The 26,334-nt window shown below is 37.1% G+C and overlaps 1 protein-coding gene across 2 annotated transcripts in view; it reads right to left on the reverse strand.

Annotated features, from left to right (window-relative positions):
- LOC126978747 (pleckstrin homology domain-containing family G member 6-like) overlaps positions 1 to 26,334 on the reverse strand; it is a 72,530-nt gene that overhangs the window by 39,117 nt on the left and 7,079 nt on the right. The window contains exons 2-9 of one of the 2 annotated variants that reach the window (XM_050827795.1): positions 25,108 to 25,202; positions 13,055 to 13,218; positions 12,005 to 12,196; positions 11,267 to 11,387; positions 10,194 to 10,301; positions 8,706 to 8,852; positions 7,642 to 7,724; positions 7,398 to 7,563 (exon numbers count right to left, since the gene is read on the reverse strand). In XM_050827795.1, coding sequence (XP_050683752.1) covers positions 7,398 to 7,563; positions 7,642 to 7,724; positions 8,706 to 8,852; positions 10,194 to 10,301; positions 11,267 to 11,387; positions 12,005 to 12,165 — 786 coding nt within the window. In that variant the 5' untranslated portion in view covers positions 12,166 to 12,196; positions 13,055 to 13,218; positions 25,108 to 25,202. Of the gene's footprint in view, positions 1 to 960; positions 1,171 to 7,397; positions 7,564 to 7,641; positions 7,725 to 8,705; positions 8,853 to 10,193; positions 10,302 to 11,266; positions 11,388 to 12,004; positions 12,197 to 13,054; positions 13,219 to 25,107; positions 25,203 to 26,334 lie in introns of those variants that run through there. The other variant, XR_007732693.1, reaches the window with a different exon arrangement.

A 26,334-nucleotide genomic window follows, 5' to 3' on the forward strand; every position in this document is an offset into this window, starting at 1 on the left:
AGTTGTTTTTGTGTAACAATAATAATATGTTTAATTCACGTCTATTTTTCAGGTTTCTGTCAACTGGAACTCCGTTTAGAGCACTGGCTTACAGTTTTCGTATGGGGAAAACTACCCTTGCATCAATAGTTCTCGAAACATGCCGTGTTTTATGGACTGAGTTAGTTCCTATTCACATGCCGACACCTACTGAACAACGTCTGAAAGCTATTGCAGAAGATTTGAAGCTACGTGGAATTTCCCCCACTGCATCGGAGCAATTGATGGGAAACATTGCGAGATAAAAAAAACACCTAAAAGTGGTTCGGCACATTGGAGCTATAAAAAAAGAAATACAATTGTTATGCAAGCTGTAGCTGACGCAAAAAGGAGATTTATAGCAGTTGAAGTTGGCGGTCGAGGCAAGCAAAGTGATGGTGGTACTTTTGTTGCATCAAAACTATACAAACTTATAGAACAAAATAAATACAAAGTTCCTATGCCAAAGAGACTAGCAAATTCTGATGTCGTTGCACCCTTCGTCCTAGTGGGTGATGAAGCATATCCGTTGAAACATTATTTAATGCGTCCTTATCCCGAGCGAGTACTTAATAACGAAAGAAAAAATTTTAATATAAGATTGTCTACCGCTAGACAAACAATCGAGTGTGCATTTGGCATTTTAACATGTAAATGGAGAATATTACTAAAACCTATCGAAACTAACAGGAAAAATGCCTTGTCTATAATAAAAGCTGCGTGTATATTGCACAATGTTGTAATGGATTTAAACGTCGATGTCGATCTGGATATTGATCATGTGCTGTCTAACCCGCCAATAAATGAAAATCAAAATTATCAGAGAAACCTCGGAGTAAATAATAATCCATCACGAAGAGCAAAAAATGTTAGGATAAAATTCACAAATTATTTCTGGGAACAGTTTTTAAGAATGTAATAAATATATAATATTAAACTTACCTTCACTTTCAGGAAATTGTTCTTTTATTTCTTTCCACAACTTTCTTGTAATACTGCGGTTATTGTGGTGTACATGTTTGCCATATAGGTGGTTTAGATTGAATTGCACTTATAAACAGTTCAGTATTCAACGCCATTTTACAAAAATGTGTAATTAAATGAAACCAAATAATAAGCAGACGCGCAAACGCCGAGCGACAAGACCGGACTGGTTTGATATCCCCGCCACCCGCGCATTAAATCGCATGTTGGCTAGGCCCGTAGTGTGGCCAGAAAGCGTGGACACGAACGTTTGAAAACAACGCGCGCTGTCTCGCTCGAGCCCATCGCGCTAGGCTTCCGCCTAAGTCACTGCACTATGGACACAAAGGCGCATTTCTTGTGTTTGATAATTAGCACCCGTCGTCGCAACCGCGCTAGGCTCGCAGTCTGGACGCACACTAAGACAACTTACTGGGAAGTATCAACCACTTAATGTATATGCAATCTTACATAAAAAAAATAAACGAAAAAAAATATGTATATGTTTGATATACTTTCATTCAAAATATGAAATAGCAAGAGCTTTTCCAGTGGGAATTAATGGTAATTTCCAAAGTAAAATAATAAATACAATGAAACAAAATAAATAAGTATAAAATAAAATTGTAGGTAGGTAGTAGTAGTATGAATCTAAATAACATAATATAATGATTACACGATGAAATTCGATTGTAATATTCTTTGACTGGATTATGACCCGTTAACAATTCCCGGTTTCTCAAATGGAATAGAGTAGATTGTTAGGACAGACAAAGGGTTAAAGCCCATACAGCCATATTCGTTAACGTTTACTTTGTTCCATTATCCATAATAAATTGTTGTCAAAGCCGTCTTCGCAGTATTTTTAGACATAGTACAATGTAAAAACTATTGCTACTTTTATCTTATTTAAACTAACTGCTCTAAACGAGCAATTCTTGTATATCTATACTAATATTATAAAAAGGATAGATTTGATTGTTTGTTTGTTTGCATTGGATTGGCTCCGAAATTACTGGACCGATTAGAGCAATTTTTTCACTGTTAGGAAGCTACACTATCCCTGGGTAACATATACAATATAGCCTATATTGTATTTCCAAAAGAATGGGGATCCTTACTAAAAATCCAATAATGTAACACAAGGTGTAAAAAAATCACCTAAAATATTATTTACATCGCGTGCGCTTCGAAAAGTGTTGATATAATAAAATAATGTAGTACGACTTTGCAGAACACATCATTATTTGCAAAAAGTGTGGCAACATATTATTTGTTATAAGTGTTCTTTTGTTTTTAAGATTTTAATTGAAATGTCGCTACTACGTGCTCATTCATGTGTGTACGCGGACGAAGTCGCGGGGTAGCAGCTAGTAATCTATATACTATTATATAATTATAATCTGAATATCGTAAGCGGCTCAAACAATTTCATAAAATTTAGTATATAGGAGATTTCGGGGGCGATAAAGCGAATTAGCTAGGTTTCAATTAAAAAAATGTAATTTTATCCGTGTTTTAATGAGAAACAGCTATAATAACATTAGAATACATGGGTAAATTTCGCCACTATATACAAGATTGTAGTAGCTAAGATGGAACATTGGGTGATTCGGAAAGCAGAAGACTCCGGTTCGAATGCAGATGTCCCATTAGACATACACAAAATTCTAATGTACATATTCAAGAATCATACATATTAATAAATTATCTTTCCTTAAATTATCATAATACATACAATTTAAGAGTTGTGTCCATTTTATAAATATATTCATATTGAAGATTGAAGATTCTTTTTTGAGCCGCATTAAGATTTGCGATCATTCTTTGAAGATCAGTCTGCTCATCTTCTACCAGATTGATTCTCTGAAAGTCATTCACAGCGTTTGCAGATCCCACAGCTTCAAATTATTAAGGATTTTCAGGATTTTTGTAGTTTCTATTTCATTATTCATCTAAGAAAAGAAGTAAAGAGAAAAAATATTTCTCTGGTACTTGTTCTCCGTCGTAGTGATTGATCAAATATGGGTAAGCTCTTGTTTTTAGGACCTTTTTAACTAGTTGAAGTAAGCCTTTCAGTGGTTAAACTAATATACATAGCAATCAAAATTAATAACCAAAATCGAAAATTCATAGGTAAGATTTCCAGGCACGGGTTGCGACAAGAGGTCGCTCGGTGGCATTCACTTTGCATTCATGGGTTCTCTCTGCATCTTCTACCGCATTTATCACGGGGAGTGCTCAGAGGAGCTGTTCGGGTTGATTCCAGCGGCCGAATTCCACCATCGGAGATTGCAAAGTACCATCCGCATCACGTAGATGTCTGGCGTTCAACAACCGCGCGTTTTCTTCGAAATTTCTTGCCTCGCACAGCCACTTTGTGGAATCAACTACCGGCAGCGGTCTTCCCGAACAGATACGACTTAGGGACCTTCAAGAAAAAAGCATACTCCCGTACCTTAAAGGCCGGCAACGCATTTCTTGACACACCTGTTGTTGCGGATGTCCATGGGCGGTTGCCTCACCTCTCCCCATCCCGTGAGCCTCTTGCCCGTTTGCCCCCTCTCATATAAAAAAAATAAAAAAACTTTGCATTAGTTAGTAATATTATGCCGTATGAAATTACTAGGCAAATGAGACTTAACATCTTACGTCTCAAGGTGACGAGCGCAATTGTAGTGCCGCTCAGAATTTTTAGGTTTTTCAAGAATCAGTTACCATCAGCTGAACGTCCTGCAGGTCTCGTCCCTTAATTTCATAAAAAAAAAAATTTGCGCCGTCTCACTCACACTCGTCAAACATTAGTTAAACAAATGTAACATTATTATCACATTCACTATAAATACTGTCAATGTACCTAACAGATAATTAATTGCAATATCAAGCTTAACAAGGTGTTTATTATTCAAATATATAGATATATGCTATTTCATTCTCTGTCTCGTTCGCTTCGTTCCTGGTCAATTAATAAACTAGACGTGTTTTCTGGTGCTCCATTTGTATTATTAATTGTGAAGTTATTACAATGAGCTAAGTGTCCAGAACCAGTGTATTTTTAAGCGACTACAAAAAAGGAGGAGGTTCTCAATTCGGCGGTGTGTTTTTTTATGTTTGTTACCTCAAAGCTTTTGACTGGGTGAGCCGATTTTTTTATTTGAAAGCTGGTGCTTCCCGTGTGGTCCCAATGTAATTTGGTCCAGATCTGATAATGGCGTCCATAAGAAAACCATAAAAGTCTTACATTTGCTATACACACGTATAGCAAAGTGGATGATAAATTTACGACGAATAACTCAATATCGCGCCAACCGATTTCGATGAATCTTTTTTTAGGAAAAGATTTACTTCAAAGATAGTTTCGTGAGAGTTTGGTTAGGTTATGACTACGGTATCCATGACAAAGTAACGGAACTCATCAATTCTTAGGAGCAAATTAACGATACTCGGCCGAATCTTTTTTATGCTATCCGGATATTTAAATTCACTTAAAATCATAAAATAAAAAAAAAAAATAAAAAAACAACCGACTTAATAACACTATTCCCAAACAATAGATATAATATGCACTAAAAAGTATAAAAATAATTGCGTATTTTTATACAATCTAATTAATTAATCTTATTATAGATACAATTATTGTAATTTTTGGAGTCGGCGTCATCCAAGATAGGTTTGTAACTACATACATAGTTATAGGTAAGATGTGCTTGAGTGGTGAGGAGACGAGAGGCGAGAGCGGGTCGCGGCGGATGGACACCGATTCCAAAAATAACAATAATCGTAACTAGAATTAGATTAATTAATTAGATTGTATAAAAATACGCAATTATTTTTATACTTTTTAGTGCATATTATATCTATTGTTTTGGAATAGTCTTTTTGAAGTCGGTTGTTTTTTTGTTAATTTTTTTTTTCAATGAGACAATATTCCCAGTGTATTAAAGCAAGTAGAATCAATATTAATCACAGGGGATTAATTGATCTAATGTACGGCACTCACAGCCGCACTTAAAGTTATTTTTTAAATTAACAAATTACTTAAGGCTCAGGATCACGCCAATGACCTTCACCGTTTGGACGGAGCTATCTATCTCGGTTGACGCACGATACCAAGCGTCTTAACCCATTATTTTTCTATGACCCGTTTGGGGCCATTCTTGCTTATTTATTAATATTTAGGTACCTACTTAAACTTATTATTCCATTATTACACTGATTTATTCACTGCAAATGTAGTGTAATTCATTATAGTCGTATATTTAAATGGGATTGCAAAGTTATTTAATATGCAGTTGGTGTATCTAGAAAAGTGGCCCAAAATTACATTATAATATTAAGATAAATTATTATATTAATTAATATAAAACACTATTAATTATATTCTAAATTTGAAGCTACATTTTTGACAATTGTAGACTGAGAATGCTTCTTTGTCTATTGTATTCACAAACTGAGGATTCCTGCGCTTTAATACTTCCAATATCGACATTAATTTGATGTAAGCCGCCCAGACTCGTAACTCTCAAAAGTGACACGCAAGTTTGCCACACAAGCACAAAAACTTTGTTATCTCATATATTTTATATGGGATTACAAAGTTGAGTATTCAGTTGGTATATCTAGAACTGGACCAATATTGCAAAATATAATAGTTTTTCCTTGACTTATACACTAAATTTATTCTATATTCTAAATTTAAAACTTCCATGTCTTCTATAAGTGCCTTAAATGTTTGATCATCAGTCAGTCAGTCAGTAGGTATTAGTAATATTGTAGCGTAGCAATGCTTCGAAGTACATGACCAGAATTGTCAAACTTCACGACGTGAGAAAAAAGCCTTTTCTGGGGTGATGAATGAGAACAAGCTTTCTTAGAGTTGAAGAAATGACAGTGTGAATCACCTATCCTCGGATATCAAGACACGGAGGGAATATTTTTTGTGGATGCTGATGCATCACCGGAAGTCTTGGAGTACTATCTCAGAAGCGAAGAGATCATGAAGTTGTAATTGCGTACTTAAGCAAATCTTATCGATGCCGGAGAGAAACTACAGTGTAACTCGTAGGGAGTTACTGGCCGTGGTGAAGACATTACAACATTTCAAAAAGTACTTGTTGGGTCGCAAATTCAAAATACTATAATTCAAGAATCCGGAAGGACAAGTGACCGGTGGATTGAGCAACTTCAAGAGTATAACTTTGGCATCGAGCATCGAGGAAAAGAATGTCATGGAAACGCAGATGCTTTACCTAGAAGATCTTGTCCGACGGAATGCAAACATTGCATTCGTCAGGAGAAGAAAGAGAATTTTAAGATTCGGCTGATCAGAACAGATTCGATCGACGAGAACTGGAGCAACGATTCAATTAGGAGAGCTCAGGAAAATGATAAGGATCTTCAACCACTTTTACATTGGCTAGCAAGTGGATCACTTAAGCCAAAAAGGCGTCAAGAAACTAGACACAGTACGACTACCAAGAGTCAAGCAGTCACCGTTGCGACGAAGTTGGTAAATAAAGACTCGTTCCTTTAATTGGAGTTATTATTCCAATCCCAGACAAAATCTCGTGTCAATATTAAGAAACTCTGACTAGTTATAATTCTTAAACTATTGATCTAAATGAATGGAATTTGAAATATACTGTGTTCATACAATGCTTGCTTGGTGGCTGAAAATTCAGGCTTATAGTTCTACTCACAACGAAGCTATTGGGGGTCGACAATGGCCCGATCTGCTTCGAGAAAAGGATAGAACGACCATGCCGCTTGTTTTTGCATATTGAAGATATCTTAAAATACTTGTATACTTATATAATAATATAACGTACATCCCATGCTTTTTTCAATTAAATTTTTTTGTTACTTAATGACACTAGTCGTAGTTTATGCTTATTCAATATTTTTTTTTGTACTTTATATTTGGTTTCATTTAATTTTTTTTCATCTTAAATGATGATAATGCCGTAGTAAGAAACAAGCACGCGCCATAGTCTTTGGCACAAAGACACTACCGGTTATCGGATAAAAAACAAACGCTTATCCTGAAAATCCTGAATAAAGAAATAAAAATGAAGAATAGTACAAGCTAGGTATATAAATGATTAAATTGAAAGCAATCCTTGATCAGTATGCAAAGTTTGAAATTAATCTAAAGAGATTTTGAAGGATACCAAAATCACGTTCAAAGATTCCGTTAAATACAACCAGACAAACATATCAAGCTATATTATACATAAGTGGAACAGACTGCTTAAATAATTATTGTATTGTGATCGGATCTTGATATGTGTGGAAAATTTTAATTCAGTCCATTATTTCATAGTAGTTGAAAATCCTGCTCAAAGTTTCTATTACACAGATAACTAACACACGTATAAAGCTAACTAGAGCGTGTTAAAAATAATAATATAATTTACCAGAAAAGTCTGGAGAGGACGACAGTCTTTTGTGGATTCTGAAAGTGAGAAGCACGAGATGGACGCGCCCGTTTCATCGACTTGTAAGAAGTTGAGTCCGCAGAGCTGCTTGGTGGCCCTGTTGAGGCGCGGGTGGTAGGACAGGCGCTGCAGCCAGTAACGCGGCCTGCAACAAGCACGTGCGACCGTTAACACGTGTGTCACGCGTCAAGTGCACGCGTCACGCACGTCACGCCTGTCTTACCGGATCATCCTGTACGGGACGCCGCCCTTCTGCTTCTTACACACCAGCACCATGTCCGAGAACAGAAACACCTTCACCTCCGTCTGGAACAAATGTCACTATTAAATTCGTAACCACGGTCATCTTATAGCGTCTCTTACATCGGCCCTGCTCTATGGTTTATTACAAAGCTAAGTTCAGTATCTCTGACGCTCAGTGCCAACCATGTCCTTGTACACTGAACAGTAAAGATAACGATTGATAACGACCATATTGCGGTTCAACACGCAGGGTAACTTTAACACTTTTAACGCCTTATAGATTGTCGCAAGTTAACAAATTTGTTTGAATATAGTGGGAAAAATCTTACACTGACATACAGGCTTCTGATAGAATTTAACTGAAAATTAGTTCACATATCGCATTATTCGCTGAATGTTGAATAAGTTCGCTTCAACAGCGCTGGTGTGACCAGTACGTGCCCTTGAGATGCTCAGCTCGGAGCTTATAGCTTTGCTAACACAAAATTAGGACCCCACAAAATTATATTATTATGTGTTTTTTACAGAGACACTTCCATATAATATATTATTCAATGTATTAGTAACAATTATATTAAATTATAATTATAAAATAGCCCAAACTATCAATGTCGCCTCAAGTTTAACATCTGATTACATCGACCTGACAATTACAATTGTTTCCCAACATCCAGGAATTTAGGAATGAGGGAGGTATGAGGGAGGTATGTTTATCATAGCATTGATCATAGCAGTATAAGTCAAAGACGTCATTGGTTTCGTCTATAACGTAACATCGATAGAGAATATAAAACGTTATTGTTATAAAACAGATTTGGTTGTACACTACACCCACATCATTCGCATGCGAGACGCGGCAATACAACGAACAACAATTACACACAAACCATCACGTTACAATAGAAAGACATAAAAATTATAGTTCATGTTTATTATATTGATGGTTACACGACAGTGAAAAATATCTTACAACACAAGCAGTTTCTGACTAATTAATCTACGCAAGGGCTTGTGGATACCATCACGTAAATGTATAATGCTTGCCTCTTTGACTGTGTGGTCCTTAAACCGAAAGTATCCCTCCATCACCAGAGAGCGGATCTGTTGTCCGCGAGTATTGAGCACCTCTCCCATGATGTTGGCAGCCGCGAACTTCCGAAATATCAAGTCTAGTTCCTCGTCTTTGTGGTCCTGTAACACAGCGTGGATTAAGAGAGAGCTTACTTCCAGTCGGGCACTACGGCCTTCAGTACATTGTAAGGGTCGGATAGATAAAGTACAATATTAAACTATATTGTTACGCTATCAGCAAGCAGCCCTTGCCGGCCTGACTGTCAACGCCCGCGCCGCAGTTCACGCCTATGATAGTTCAATTGACAATGTCCTGGCAGCTGAACCGTTATAGACAACAATATGTTATTACGCCTGGAAGTATTAGTGAGTGAAAATTAAAAATGAAAATGAAATCGTTTATGGAACTTATTAAACCCTGTTATTCAAATATGAGACTAATAATTCTAAAGCGTTTCCTCTTATGTCATAGTTTTGCAATTTCCTAATAAGAATTTCATGATGAACGCAACCAAACGCTTTGGACACGTTGCAAAAGATTCGGAAGATTCTTGTAAATCTTCCAAATCATCCAAAAATATGTTCCATTAATGCAACACCAGCGTCAATGATTGAACGGCCGCGAGTGAATCCGAATTGTTCATCATGTTTATATGAAATATTTTACTCAAGGTAGGTTAAATTGAAATAAGCTTAAGCTTATTTCAATTTTATTGAGGGATCCATTGTACAAAACGACTTAAATAAATGTATTATTTTGCTATGTTTGAGGTCTGTCATGAGGCCTGGAAATGTGTACGTTTATTAAATATCAAGGCTAGATCGGGTGCTAATATATTAATTAGAGAGCTCACTACTTTCACAGATATCCCCAGAGGTCTGCCATATTTTTTACATTTATATCTTAAAAATATTTTATAATATCCAAAATATCAACATAGTCAAATTGGAAATTAATTTAACATTTAGTAACATTTGCAGAAACTAATGACATTGCACTAATTGGAAAAAAAATAGAATCCCAATGTTTACACATTACTGCTTCAAGGCAGCAATAGTCTCCGTTGTGGTAGCTATAATCTAGCCGGCATCCTGTGCAAAGGAGCCTCCCACCATTATTCTAGTTGGCTCCAATTCCTCCGCATGTACTTAGTTTAACACGGAGGAATGTTCTAATAGATATTAAAATCTCCACAAATCAGTGAATTTTTCAGACTCAAAGTAAAATGAAGAAGTGCCGGCGGCACAGCTCTCCGCGCGGTAAACACAGAATATAATGACAATATCTTGTGAACGGAACTTTGTTATGAGCTTGCGAAAAAAATTGTGAATGTGTGCGACCCTGTAGGATCGTAATAAGATTTAAATGTACTTTAATTAGGACTTTAGGTTAGAAATGATTGTAACTTGTAAGGATTGTCTCTATTGATAACAATATGCTCATGAGCAGGCGGCGCTCACCGGCTCGTAGGGCTCGATACAGCGGGCGCACTTCTCCATTATTTCCGTCTCCTCTTGCTGGCGCAGCTTCCTGTTGATTTCCGCCACGAAATCCCTTGCATTCTGTTCCTGAAAATAAGTTAATCTAAGTGAGTTTTCCCTTAGTTTAATTTATAGTGCATGCGCCCTAATTAGATTGCTTGACGAGCCCTTTAATGTACCTACACATACCAGACGGGGTCAAATTGACATGACCAGAACTGGTATTGTTAGTTCGTTGTGCGACACATAATTATAAAGAGCTATGGAGGTACACGTGTCCTCGCTGTCTGCGGCTAACTTTGGTGCTCCGACGAGATTCTACAGCCATGTATTATCATGTTACTGATATAACAAAGGCTAAGGAATCGTTTTAGAGAACAAAACAATTTTAACAAAAAAACAACCGACTTCAAAAACACTATTCCCGAAAACAATAGATATAATATGCACTAAAAAGTATAAAAATACATAGTTTGTTGATCAAATCGTCAAGTACTGACTTCCATGATTTCTTGATTAGCCTTTTCATTGCGAGTACTGAATCCGGAATTAACTCAGGGGAACATTCTCTAAGCATAGTAAATAATAATAAATAAATATTTTTTTTATAACAAAAAGAACTTCAAAACTAGGGGCAGGTGTCTCCCGTTAAGCTTATCGCTTGTGATTGGAGTCACCGCTCGTTAATCTTTATTTATAACAAACAAAATTATATACATAAGAGTTATTTATAAAAGTTAACTGATAAAAATATAACTTTAACCTTTATTTACTACCAACAAAATTCCACAAAAGATTTACATTAAAGTTATTTATAAAAAACTCTACCATTATACTTTACGTTACTACTATATTTTATAAAATAGACATGATTAGAGAAAGAGAAGGGATGGTGGGGATATACTGTCCAGAGCTCGTCACAATATTGATGTGAATCTCAGGGTGGGGAAGGAAGAAGTTCTACATAGCTTTACATTTATTAGTAAAAATATAATTTTAAATGTACTTATCCCATCGCTAAATTCACCTCAGGCCCGATACCGATAACGTACCATAGCTACAAGGGCTTCTTTCTGTTCATAGTCCCCACAGTATGTCGTTATCCTATTAAGGAGAAGACTGTATTTTGTTAGTCTCTGCATGGGTTTTATCAGCAGGTCACTGAACTGTAATCTGTGGATTATGAAACATAACTCTGTTATAACCCGAGTGGTTAATGTACATCGCAAACAATTATACATTAAATAATGAAACCAATAGGACTTGAGCGGGGACCGTCACAAATACAACGGAATGTTTTATTTAAAAAAAAATTAACAAATAAACAACTGACTTTAATAACACTATTCCAAAACAATAGATATAATATGCACTAAAAAGTATAAAAATTATTGCGTATTTTTATACAATCTAATTCTACATAGTTACGATTATTGTAATTTTTGGAATCGGCGTCCTTCCGCACGACCCGCTCTCGCCTCTCACCTCCTCGTGACTCAAGCACATCTCATCTATAACTATGTATGTAGTTAAAAGTCTATCTTGGATGACACCGACTCAAAAAATTACAATAATCGTAACTAGAAATAGATTGTATAAAAATACGCAATTATTTTTATACTTTTTAGTACATATTATATCTATTTTTTGGAATAGTTTGTTAAAATGTTTTTTATTTTATGATTTTTAGTGAATTTGAAGTACACTAACTAACAACTTGTATATATATATATATATACATTAAATAATTATTATTTAATTGTAGTGTTAACAAAATGAACATAAATTACCGGTTACACTCTTTGTAAGCATGACACCAGTTCAGGTAGAGAGTGAACTCCTGTTCAGCCTGCAGTGCTCGTAAGTACTCCGTGATGTGTCTCTGGTCGGTGAGGTAGGTCTCATACGGAACCAGAAGCTTCCGTAAATTTGAAAATCCATCAAACATCATTTCTGGTTTGAACCTTCAATTGACAAAAAAACTTAAATTAGCTTGTAGATCTATCCCGTTGTCACAGTTTGGACCTAACCGCCGGCACCGCCAACTTGAGCATATTACGTGGATGATAGATGACTAACGCTAATATTGTATCGGAGATCACAACTGATATGTAACATATCATCACTGGAATATTTTAATATTTTTAACGATTAATAAATTATTGAAATGAAAAGCTTTTTAAAAAATAGTTTATTTTTGTAAGTTCAATACTTACGAAACCACTGTTTTCTGAGTGATTTCCTGAGCTGCGAACAGGTAAGTTGGTACAAATTTTGATAAGAAATTTCAAATTATGTGACATGTGAAACAAGTAATAAATTGTTATTGTTCTATTTCATAATATATAGCAACAAATTAAAAAAGCTGTTCAGCTTTATTTACTCAGGGTGTAGTGTTTTTACAATAATCATTTCATAACAATTTCAAATTAAACTTAAACAGTTTTGTGTTTATCGATCACAACACTCTTTAAAGGAATCTTGATAGAAGAATATGTCTTACCCTACGCCGTCGGAAGTTCGACCGTTGCCTTTGAAAAGCGCCGCCACCAAACAGTAAGCCGCCACAGTGCGCTGGCACGTGCATTATTTTCTTATTTTCAACATACTACGCTCGATTCGAATTGGCACTATTTTAATTTGTTTAAATTTTTATTCGCGAGAGACTAACTTTGGCACCCATTGTATTAAAAACATTTGTCTTAGTTGATTGACCGCTTCAAATTTTCATTATATTCAATCAAGCTTTCTTATGTCATTGCTATCGGCTATGTCAAGACTGCACAAGACTTGCATTTAATTTAAATAATTTCTAACCACTATTAATTTAAAATACTAACCTTCCAGCATTTTGCAGACCATCGGCGACCATTGAGTTAAACGTCTCCTTCCAGAACGCTATGCTGGCATGAAGAAGGTCGGGTATGTTTGAGAATAGCTTCTGTATATCGACGAACTTCAGTTTGTTGGATGCTTGGAGGGCAAGAGCTGCGCCCATGAATACCTGACAAGTTTTAAAATTATTGACAAAATATTGGATAGCTTACTAATTAATCGTAATACCGCACTTCTATTCTGACGACAGCCCATAATATATATATTTAATAGGAGGCGAGATTGTTTCACAAAGTGTGGGCGAAATTACCTGGAGTAAAAAGTGCAAAAGTATTTTTTTATTTATTTCTTTGGGATAACAAACAGCTCACACAATACATTTTACAATTTCAAAGTACAGTATTAAATTAATTTATAGTGAAAACCCACACCGTTATTTACAGGTTCATTTTATAGTATCAATATCAAAAATTTTACTTAAAACAGGCAGCACTAAAATAGGCCTGAAATTAGCGGGTTCAAAAGAACTGCCCAATTTAAACAAAGGTATATCTTTACTATATTTCATGAGGTCAGGGAACACACCCTCATCTATGCATTCGTTAAATATTATTGCTAATTCAGGTGCTATAATGTCAAGTATGTATTTTACAATATTAGTCGAATGGCCCCATAGATCCTTTGTATTTTTTAGGTTAATTAATTTGAAGATTTTTACTATATCGCTCCCTTTAACATGCTTAAATTTCAAATCGATGGAATATACTGGTACGTGTAATTTAAGCATAATTATTATTTGCTGCTATTGGTGAAGAGTTAAAGTCTTTGGTTGTGATAATCAGGAGTTCGGAGAAGTATTTATAAAATTCATTTGCAATTTCATTTTCCGAATTTATAACGCGATTATTAATATTTAAGCAGATAGAGGTGTAACAATCGGTCAACTTATCATTCCAAACTAATATAATATATACTAATATGCCCTGTGCTGCCCGTAAAAAGAATAGGGTAGCCCCAGGTCCAAGGGTGTCGTAAGAGGCGACTACGGGCTTTTTGAAAGTGGGAGAGTCACGCTGCCGTCTTATGACGTCAGCACAATTGGGCCAGACTCGTCCGGGTTACTTGCCACACTCGCACAGAATACCGGCGTGAAGTAGCGGCCTACTGCCGCTATGTTTCGCATAGGTTAGTGTCGAGGACCGGAGGCCATTCCCCCCTTTCCTTACGGAGACGCAGATATCTCGACCTAGCGATACGTCATATTTAACGTACCCCGGGTACAAAATTGAGCATAATTTCATGCCTCATGCCGGGGTATGTGTGTACGTTAGGGAGGATATCTGCCGTCGCCGTCTCGGCAATTTTGTCTACTCTCTGGCTCCGCGTAGATTTAGAAGACCGCGTCCGCATCTATGCGTGTATCTACAGGTCCCATAGTAGTAACGCAGAAACGGATCACCTCATGGGCTGCGTTCAAGCTGCATTTGATGACGTGCTTGCTCAGATCCCCTCCGCTCAAATCGTAGTCTTGGGTGATTTCAACGGGCACAATGCCGAATGGCTAGGATCACGTACTACAGACTACGCAGGGCGATCTGTGCATAATTTTGCATTGGCTTATGGTCTGTCCCAATTGGTTGAGTCGCCAACGCGGCTCCCGGATGTGGATAGCCACATGCCATCCTTATTAGATCTTCTGCTGACTACACATCCCGATGGTTACCAGGTCTCTGTCGACGCCCCTCTCGGAACGTCCGACCATTGCCTAGTCAGGAGTATAGTGCCTATCCGACGCCAACGTCGCAGACCACCAGCGACCCGCCGCGTTTGGCACTACAAGTCAGCAGATTGGAATAGGATGCGTTCCTTTTTTGCATCCTACCCTTGGGGCAGGGTTTGTATCCCTTCGGATGATCCTAGTGCCTGCTCCGTTGCAGTAGCCGATGTGATACTGCAGGGCATGGATATTTTTATACCAAGCTCTGTAGTACCGATCGGTGGCAGATCACAGCCCTGGTTCGATGCGTCAGTTAAAGCAGCATCTGACTGCAAAAAACAAGCGTATCGAACTTGGGTTGCGGCGCTGGGCTCAAAAATCCGAACTGCAAAGTTCTGAAGAGGAAATATAACCGTGCCTCCAGATTTTTTAAACGGCAAATCGCCCGTGCGAAATCGAAGCACGTCGTCAAAATTGGCGAGCAGCTTTCCAGCTACCCGACCGGAACACGCAAGTTCTGGTCGTTGTCGAAAACTGCTCTTGGTAACTTCAACCAGCCGTCCATGCCGCCGTTGCACATGAAGAATGACACCCTGGCCCATACGGCAAAAGAGAAAGCCGATCTCCTGTACATTCTTTTTGCCTCCAACTCGACCCTTGACGACAAAAACCCTCCGACCATCCCGCGATGTCAGAGCTCCATGCCTAAAGTACAGTTCCGACAAAAGACTGTTAGGCGAGCTCTGTTTTCGTTGGACGTCAGGAAGTCGAGCGGGCCGGATGGCATTTCTCCAATCGTGCTTAGAACGTGTGCCCCTGAGTTGACGCCGATACTAACGCGTTTATTCCGGCACTCTTATTCAAAAGGCGTAGTCCCTGATTCATGGAAGTCAGCCCTTGTCCATCCGATCCCAAAAAAAGGAGACAGTTCGGATCCGGCAACCTACAGGCCTATTGCTATTACCTCCCTACTCACCAAAATCATGGAGAGCATAATTAACCGCCAGCTCTTGGTATACCTTGAGGGTCACCAGTTGATCAACGACCGGCAGTACGGCTTTCACCATGGTCGGTCGACTGGCGATCTTCTGGTATACCTAACACATAGATGGGCGGCGGCTATTGAAAGCAAGGGGGAAGGCCTGGCAGTTGGTCTGGATATAGCGAAGGCCTTTGATCGTGTATGGCACAAGGCGCTCCTCGCCAAACTTCCTTCATTTGGGCTTCCCGAGAGCTTATGCAAGTGGACCTCCAGCTTCCTCACTGGGCGCAGCATACAGGTCGTTGTCGACGGTTATTGCTCGAATCCCAAGCCCGTGAACGCTGAAGTGCCCCAAGGCTGTGTGCTATCTTCCACGCTGTTTCTTCTGTATATCAATGATATGTTGGACACCGCCAACATACATTGCTATGCAGACGACAGCACTGGTGATGCCGTATACACGGGCCATGCAGGTCTCTCTCGGGAAAACGTCGAGCAGTGCCGGGAGAAACTTGTGTCTTCTATCGATTCCTCTCTTGAGGTCACGGAATGGGGAAAATTTAACCTTGTCCAATTTAACCCTCAGAAGACTCAAGTTTGCGCGTTTACCACAAAAAAAACCCCATTTGCCATATCACCGATCTTCGAGAACACTTCCCTTAAAGCCTCGCCTAGTATCGGAATACTGGGTCTCGAAATCTCGAGCGATTGCCAATTCCGTGGCCATCTGGAGGGCAAAGCCAAATTGACTTTGAAGAAACTGGGCGTCATAAATAGAGCACGGCAATACTTCAAGCCGGCCCACATTCTAGCACTCTACAAAGCGCAGGTCCGGCCTCACAGCATTGCTGTCATCTCTGGTCTGGCGCACCCCAGTATCAGCTCGATCCATTTGACCGCGTGCAACGCAGAGCAGCTCGAATTGTCGGGGACCTAGCGCTCTGTGAACGGCTGGATCACTTGGCGTTGCATAGAGACGTCGCTTCATTGTGTGTCTTCTACCGCATTTATCACGGGGAGTGTTCTGAAGAGCTGTTCAACCTGATTCCTGCCGCCGAATTTCACCTTCGCACGACACGCCACAAGTTAGGATATCATCCCCACCATCTGGCGGTCCTCGACAGTGCGGTTTTCAAGGAGCTTTCTTCCTCACACTACAAGCTGTGGAATGAGCTTCCTTGTGCGGTGTTTCCGGGACGATACGACATGGGTACCTTCAAGAAAAGCGCGTACACCTTCCTTAAAGGCCGGCAACGCTCCTGTGATTCCTCTGGTGTTGCAAGAGAGTGTGGGCGGCGGTGATCACTTAACACCAGGTGACCCGTACGCTCGTTTGTCCTCCTATTCCATAAAATATATATATATTTTGTATGTTCATAGCGGTCGAACAAAATTTTCACCATCATAGATATCTCCAGTAATATTAATTAGTATCAGCCTACATATTGAAAGAAACAATTTTTATTTTTGTTCGAATGAAATCTCTGTACCACAAATCAAATCAAGTCAAATCAAAATGTTTATTGAACTCATAACATTGATTAACAATGGCTTAAGTTCAGTAAATACACTTAATTTCATGACAATAAATAAATAATATCAAGCAGATAAAATTAAAATTAATATCAAACAAATCAAATATAATAATTAAAATCACATAAAAACGAATCACACTAAGTAGAGCAATTCAATTCCAGGATGCTTTATCATTTAAATAATCTTGGATATTGTAATAGCCCTTGTATTTGTTTATAGACAAATTTGCTATCTGTTCGGGAAGTTTATTAAAGAAACGAATACATTGACATTTAAAAGAAGTATAGTATCAAACAAATCAAAATTTATTTGTTGTAATAATGTTGTTAATCTGGTACACCAAAATATTCAGGGTATGTTAAATTAGGAACTTGAAATTGAAATATACATATAGGCCTATTTCAATTTTGCCTACCCTGAGTAAAATATTTGAAAAACTAATACTGTGTCAACTACGCGCTCATTTTAACATAAATAAAATTATACATGATAAACAATTTGGATTCACTCGGAGACGTTCAACTGTTGACGCAGGTGATGCATTAATGGAACATATTTTTAGTACTTGGGAGGATTCACAAGATTCTTTAGGAATCTTTTGCGACCTTTCCAAAGCGTTTGATTGCGTCCAACATGAAATTCTAATCAGGAAATTGCAACACTATGGCATAAGAGGAAGTGCATTAAATTTATTAATCTCATATTTGAATAACAGGATACAGTATGTTGAAGTTAATAGTGTAAGGTCTTCAGGCTCCGTGTTAGGAATGGGTGTCCCGCAGGGTTCAATTCTCGGACCATTTCTTTTTTAGTTTATATCAATGACCTACCCTATCTTATAAAGAACACACATGATATAGTATTGTTTGCGGATGATACATCACTATTATTTAAAGTTAATCGACATGCAACTACTATTGAACATGTAAATAATGCTATTTCTAAGGTAGAACAATGGTTCAAAGTAAACAATCTTCTTTTGAATGGTAAGAAAACGAAATGCTTAAAATTCATATTACCAAATGTAAAAAAGATTAACACACATATTAAATTAAATGGAGAAATGTTGGATCTTGTAAATAAGACAGTGTTCTTGGGTATAACTCTAGATGAGAAGCTTCAGTGGGGTGACCATATATCTGCCTTAGCAAACAGATTAAGCTCTGCAGCATATGCGGTTAAGAAGATAAGAGAACTGACTGACATAGATACGGCCAGAATAGTATATTTTAGTTACTTCCACAGCATTATGAACTATGGTATTTATGGGGTAATGCTGCTGAGATCGATACGATATTTGTGCTGCAGAAGAGAGCCGTTAGAGCCATTTATAACATGGGATCTAGAATTTCGTTAAAGAATAAGTTTAAAGAAATAGGTATTATGACAGTGGCCTCACAATACATTTACGAGAATTTGATGTTTGTACAAAAGAATAAAAATAAGTTCACAAAACTAAGTGACTTACATAGTATTAATACTAGAAATAGGGGTAGACTTGTCATGCCTGCCACAAAACTCCATAAAGTCAGTAATTCCTTTAGGTGTCAGTGTGTTCGCTTCTATAATAAACTCCCCGAACATATAGCAAATATGTCTATAAATAAATTCAAAGCCTACACAAAAAGTAAATTAAGCAGCAAAGGCTATTACAATATCCAAGATTATTTAAATGATAAAGCAGCTGGAATTGAATTGATCTACTTAAAGTGTGATTTGTTTTATGTGATTTTAATTGTTTGATGTTATTTATATTACTTATTTGATTTGTTTGATTTTAATTTTATCTGTTTGATATTATTTATTTATTATTATGAAATTTAGTGTATGACTGAACTTAAGCCATTGTAAATCAATGTTATGAGTTCAAAAAACGTTTTGATTTTGATTTTTGATTTTGATTTTGAATTATTGACTTCATGGAGTCTTGTGGCAAGCAAGTCTACCCTTATTTCTAGTATTAATACTATGTAAATCAGTTAGTTTGTGAAATTGTTTTTATTCCTATGTACAAACATTCTCGTAAATGTATTGTGAGGCCACTGTCATAATACCTATTTCTTCAAACTTATTCTTTAGCGACATTCTAGATCCCATGTTATAAATGGCTCTAACAGCTCTCTTCTGCAGCACAGATATCGTATTGATCTCGGCAGCATTACCCCACAGAAGGGCACCATAGCTCCACCAATGCTGAGGGAGTAACTAAAATATATTATTCTGGCCGTATCTATGTCAGTTCGTTCTCTTATTTTCTTAACGATATATGCTGCTGAGCTTAATCTGTTTGCCAAGGTAGATAATATATGGTCACTCCACTAAAGCTTCTCATCTAGAGTTATACCCAAGAATATTTACAAGATCCAACATGTCTCCATTTAATTTAATATGTGGGTTAATATTTTTTACATTTGGTAATATGAACTTTAAACATTTCGTTTTCTTACCATTTCAAAGAAGATTATTTACTTTGAAACATTGTTTTACCTTAGAAATGGCATTATTTATATCTTCAATAATAGTTGCATGTCGTTTAACTTTTAATAATAGTGATGTATCATCTGCAAACAATATTATCAATATATTTTTATTTCCGGAAATGTCATATTTTATATCTCACAATCATGAATCACGTCATGTGCGATGTCAACACTCTTATGGGAGCGCAATAAGGTTGAAACTCGGTCATTAAGTGAACGAGACACGTCATAATAATTACTCATAAATCTTAATGTAGGTATCATTTCTTTCGTTGGTTTAATCCGTGACAGCTCGGTTGTAATTTCGAAGTGTCATAAGCTTGCTTACCCCGGATGTGTTAAAGATGTCAAATTGCGATGGTCACATATAAGAACAATATACATAGTAATTGTAATTTTTTTGCTGTGGTCGTATTACCTTGACAAATAAATTTTGTTAAAGAAATTGAACGTATTCTACTAGGCTTCAGTAAGCATTCAAATCAAATCAATACAGTTTATTGAAAATAGGTATTTCAAAATACACTTTTTCACGTCAAATAATTACAATAATAATTTATACGTCATCATTAAAAAATACAAATAATATTTCTATAAAATATAGGAATGTCATTCATTACAAATTAAATTAAAATTTATACAGTATCGATACAGACTACACTCATTAATGTCAAACATATATATTAAAAACTAATCAAGGGCATTTGAGAGCAATATAGGTATGATATTTTTAGGACCAAGCATTCTTGTCATTAAAATAATCAACTACCTTATAATAAGCTTTCTCAATTAGTTTACTTTTAATATGACATTTTTTTGCTGTGGTTTATTCGTGTGTTATTTAGTGCTTTAAATCTATTTAGAATTATCGGAACTGCTTACTGTGAGTATTTAGTATATCGCGTAACGAAAATCTTACTGGTTGGGTGTTCAATAGAAGTTCGATTACAGAATAAAAGAACTAAATTTATCTGAAATATCTTTGAATCTAGTGTAGGTATATTAATTAGAGTCTAAATATGGTAGGTAGGCTATGCCTATTGGCATGGATTCATACAGACATTTCCAAACAGGGGAAATACAAACAGAACACAACTGATTTGAGTGTTTAGATTTGCTAAGAATTTTGTTTTGTTTACATTCCCCTACGGTCACAGATGCCACAATCCGAAAATGATAACAGATATAAATTGAATTTATCACTTGACATGTTAATATTCAACAATAGAAATAAATTCCATCTTATTGACATTAATAATTATATTAAATCTAATTTGTATGTGAGAAATATTATTCCAATATATTTAAAACAACTGAGCTGTTTAACCTGATTCCTGCCGCCAAATTCCACCTTCGCACAAACGCCACAAGTTAGGATATCATCCCCACCATCTGGATGTGTGGCGGTCCTCCACAGTGCGGTTCACAAGGAGCTTTCTTCCACATACTACAAAGCTGTGGAATGAACTTCCTTGTGCGGTGTTTCCGGGACGATACGACATGGGTACCTTCAAAAAAAGCGCGTACACCTTCCTTAAAGGCCGGCAACGCTCCTGTGATTCCTCTGGTGTTGCAAGAGATTGTGGGCGGCGGTGATCACTTATCAATAGGTGACCCGTACGAGTTTGTACTCCTATTCCATTAAAAAAAAAACGATTCGTTGTAGATTGTATTTTATACAATCAGCCAAAAACTTGGTTTATCACACTGCTTCTATTGAGCAGTCTATATTTGACATTGATAATGAAAGTAAGACTTTGGAAAATGTTCTAAATTATTTAAATTAATTCATGAGACAATAGGGAATACCTCTTGCAATGAACCATGTAATAGTATAGTATCAAACAAATCAAAATTTATTCAGGGTTAATATATTAAATATTCAGGGTATACAGGGTGTCCCAAAGTTATGGGACATGAAGGGAAAGTACCTTAAATATCGAAGATAGGCTATTCTACTGAAAGAAGACTTTATGTTATTTTTAAAGATAGTAATTCTGCATTCAAAGAGTTTCTAAAAATTACTTGTCTCGTCTGGGAATCGAATCGACTTAAATGTAAAAAAAAACATTCCTACTTTTATGATGCCAATCGAAAGAATGGCCAAAAACTAATAACTCTTCTTAAGTAACATAGTATTTAACTAACTCCTTAAAAATAAGAAACATATCCCCACAAGTATAATGGCCAAAAACTAGTTGTCTTCTTGATGGAACACAACCTATACATTCCTAATAGCCTATTCAAAAAAAGAAAAAGACCGGACGCCGGTCGTCGATTGTTTTGATGTCTGGGAGGAATCACAGAATGCACTTGGCATCTTTTGTGATTTATGTAAGGCTTTTGATTGTGTTCAACATTCAACGCTCGCCAGGAAGCTATAGGACATAAAAGGAACTGCGCTCGATCTTCTGACTTCATATCTAAACAAAAGAATTCAGAAGGTCGACGTGAATGGCAGGAGATCTCCTGAGACTCCTCTCAGTATGGGGGTAACACAAGGGTCTATTCTTGGACCGTTCCTCTTCCTTATCGATATAAATGATCTTCCTTATCTTATAGAGAAAAAACATAAGGAAGTATTGTTTGCGGACGACACTTCACTGATTTTCAAAGTGAAAAGAAACCAAGCTATATAAGACGAAGTGAACGATATTCTATCTGACTGGTTTAGCGCTAATAACCTATTTTTAAATAGCAAGAAAACTAAATATATTAAATTTACCGCACCAAAGTCAAAAATGTAGATGCAAGTGTTTTGTTGAACGGAGAGGTGATAAAACCGGTGGAATCTGCTATATTTCTTCGGTGTCATCCAAGATAGATTAGTTACTACATACATAGTTATAGGTGCTTGAGTTGTGAGGAGGCGAGAGCTAGTCGCGGCGGAAGGACACTGATTCCAAAGATGACAATAATCGTAGCTAGAATTAGAATAATTATTTAGATAGTATAAAAATACGCAATTATTTTTATACTTTTTAGTGCATATTATATCTATTGTTTTCAAATAGTGTTTTTGAAGTCTGTTGTTTTTTTGTTAAAAATTTTTTTGAATAAAAATATTTGTTTTTGAATATCTATCTGATTTTTTTAAAATCCAAATCGTTTTTCGATTACGATATTTGGTATAATACCTACTCTAGGAGCCTATATCTAAGAATTTGAAACAAAGGTCAGAAGTTGATTTAAATTTTTAAATTGTTAAAGTCAAATTCAGTTTTAAAACTACCTAATTGTGTAAGATTTCTACTAAGATAACATATTCTATAAAATATTAAAATGTTCTGCACCTGGTGTTCTTCGTGAATAACTCTACACTGCGTGAGTTAAATCAATAATAGTTAGCACATTGATTGATTCCTTCAGCTCCACGCTGGTCAACAGTGCTGTCTGCTGTCGACTTGTAGATGTGTGCAAGAATACCGGCGAACTAGGAATCCGAACCTCGATCTTTCGCTAACTATCTCTCGCAGTCGCTTCTAGTACCTATGTTACTAGTAAGTGTGTTTTAAGGATTAACAGCTGAGGCACATCTCCTGTAGCTCGTCCCGTATAATGTATATCACGTTGTTCGAACATGTGAGCCCTCGCCTTCGCCTTAGAAGGCGGTGTAACACTAGTTTTCGGTTTCACGTTGGAGTTTGTGATGACATCATTAGGATCGGCTAGGACGTATCAAATTTATCGCTATGTTTCATACTCGAATGTCGTAACACATAGCCGCATGCCTTCCAAAGAATACCGCTGAACTCTTAGTGTGGACAACTTTAATACAACATTTCCCTAGCTAGTCTCTCAGCTCATCAACAAAGGGTTGAAATGTTTTCAAACGACGTACGGAGCGAGCGTGGTGAGGCCTGTTCAGATTACTCGGAAAAACAAAATAGAGAGAAATGACTGAGGGAATTGCAACCTTATGAACAGTATCGCAAATGACGTGCAACTGTGATAGTTGTGTAGCCTGGGTAGATGACACGGTGGACCTGTATGCACAACATTTACATCTGTTTTTTTAAATCTAAACCTGAGCGGAGCGACTCCGACCGGTCGCGATCTTGGGATCCATCCCTTTGCCTAATAATTTTCGGTCAGTCGTTCACAAAAGTTAAGTCCAACGGGCAAAAACGATCATATTTTATAAAGACAATTTCCAAAAATATTCATTTATTTGGAGATTTTTCTAACTTATGCTGAAACCTAACCGAAGTGTGCCCAACTTGGAAATAAAGAAATGACAGTGAAAATAATAGACAGATATAGTCACATAATGTGTAGTTTGCCAACTACTTAACAGACTCAAGAGACATAAAAAGAAATTCTTATAAGTTGAACGTGTAGCTCCTTACATACACAGATGTAGCTCCTTACATACACAGATGTAGCTCCTTACATACACAGATGTAGCTCCTTACATACACAGATGTAGCTCCTTGCATACACAGATGTAGCTCCTTGCATACACAGATGTAGCTCCTTACATACACAGATGTAGCTCCTTGCATACACAGATGTAGCTCCTTACATACACAGATGTAGCTCCTTGCATACACAGATGTAGCTCCTTACATACACAGATGTAGCTCCTTACATACACAGATGTAGCTCCTTACATACACAGATGTAGCTCCTTACATACACAGATGTAGCTCCTTACATACACAGATGTAGCTCCTTACATACACAGATGTAGCTCCTTACATACCACAGACGCAGCTCCTTACATAAAATGATGTAGCTTTTTACACACATAGATATAGCTCCTTACATACACAGATGTAGCTCCTTACATTCATAGATGTAGCTCTTTACACACATAGATATAGCTCCTTACATACACATATGTAGCTCCTTACATAAAATGATGTAGCTCTTTATACACATAGATATAGCTTCTTACATACACAGATGTAGCTCCTTACATACACAGATGTAGCCCTTAATTGCCCACCTGCCTAGCCATCCTAGGTTAGTGCAGCTGTTCGGTCTACACATAAAATGCCCTGTAGGAGGTTATACAGTTATCCAGGGAAACTCCTCGCACCTTCTCGTTTTTACAACATCCAAATTGACTTGAAAACCATTTCGTGTTCAGTGTTTGTTAACGTGATAAAGGAATGACCCGTGTACATTACATTAACTTTAATTTTACTTTACATTACTACATACAGGTACTAAAGAACGTTTTTAGTGACGAGCTGAAACTTAATAAAAAACAGTGGTTACTCCAGTTAATTAATTAACTAAGCACTAACTTCTGTAACATCGAGCAAGTCTCCCCTAACGATCATTTTCAATTGTTATTTAAATAAAAGTTTGTCATCAACAACAGGTAGGACTCACTTCGGTCAACACTTGTAGATGGTGCAGATAGTCTACCTCGGTGAGGACCAGCTCCCGCACGGCGGCCTGTTTGCTGCGCTCGTGAGGCTCCGCGTCTGAAATCAACAAGCTGACGTCACTTGTGGCTGGAGTGGCAGTCCCCACTTGGCTCACCGCGACCTTCACATGACATTTGTTGACGGGCTGCTCATTTAAATATAAGATGGTTTTATGAGAAAATATACAATCAAAAGTTATCCCGTAACAGTTGGGAACTGTACTCTCGAAGTTGTTGACGAATACGTCTACCTTGGACAAATAATCTAGTTTGGCAGATCCAATTTCGCGAAAGCGGTCACTCGTCGAATCACACTCGCGTTCGGGAAGCTCCGTAAAATTTTCTCGTCCAATATACCACAGTGACTTAAGACTGACGTTTTTAACCAATTTGTGTTGCCAATGTTGACATACGGAACGCAGACGTGGTCGCTAACTATGGATTATATTTATCAGAAAGCTCATTGTTACTCAGAGGGCAATGGAGAGGGCTATGATCGGACCTTCCCAGCAAAGATGGACCGACGATTTAGTCAAGATCGCCGGAGTAGGTTGGATGAAGGCAGCGCAGGACCGATCGTCGTAGAGATCTTTGGGGGAGGCCTTCGTCGAGCACTGGATATCTTGTCTGGATGAATGGATGGATAATGAAACGACTTTAGAAGTGACTCAATATTGATATAAATATTGAGATTAAGAAATATCCCATAAAATAAAAGTAATTGGCAATTTTAACTGAAACAAGAGACACATTATTCATGGAATATATTATAATATCTATCTTATACTTTTAAACGAGCAATTCTAGTATATGTATATTATATATATTTGAAGCTCGGTAACGGCTCAATCTCCTTTAATGACATTTAGTATGCAGGTTACGGAGGCGATAAATCGGAATGGGGTTAAAATTTTTGAAAATTTCGTTTTATCCGTTTTCATGCAGTGAGAATTTTTTTATTATGTTTAAAAATGGGATTCAACCCCACAGACCCCAAGCCATCAATCTGCTTTTTTTAGCAGAAGTCTTCTGAACCTGGGGACTGACTGTTTGAATATGTCTACCTTCTGACAGAGTACTTTATTTTACAGAGAACAAATTCGATACAAACTAGAATTTTTACCCATAATTTGTGCGTGTTGTGGGTAGACTGAACGTTTTCTTATTAATAATACGGCTGTAATGACGTG

The sequence above is a fragment of the Leptidea sinapis genome, chromosome Z, assembly GCF_905404315.1.
Source record: "Leptidea sinapis chromosome Z, ilLepSina1.1, whole genome shotgun sequence".
In the NCBI taxonomy this organism is placed as follows: domain Eukaryota; kingdom Metazoa; phylum Arthropoda; class Insecta; order Lepidoptera; family Pieridae; genus Leptidea; species Leptidea sinapis.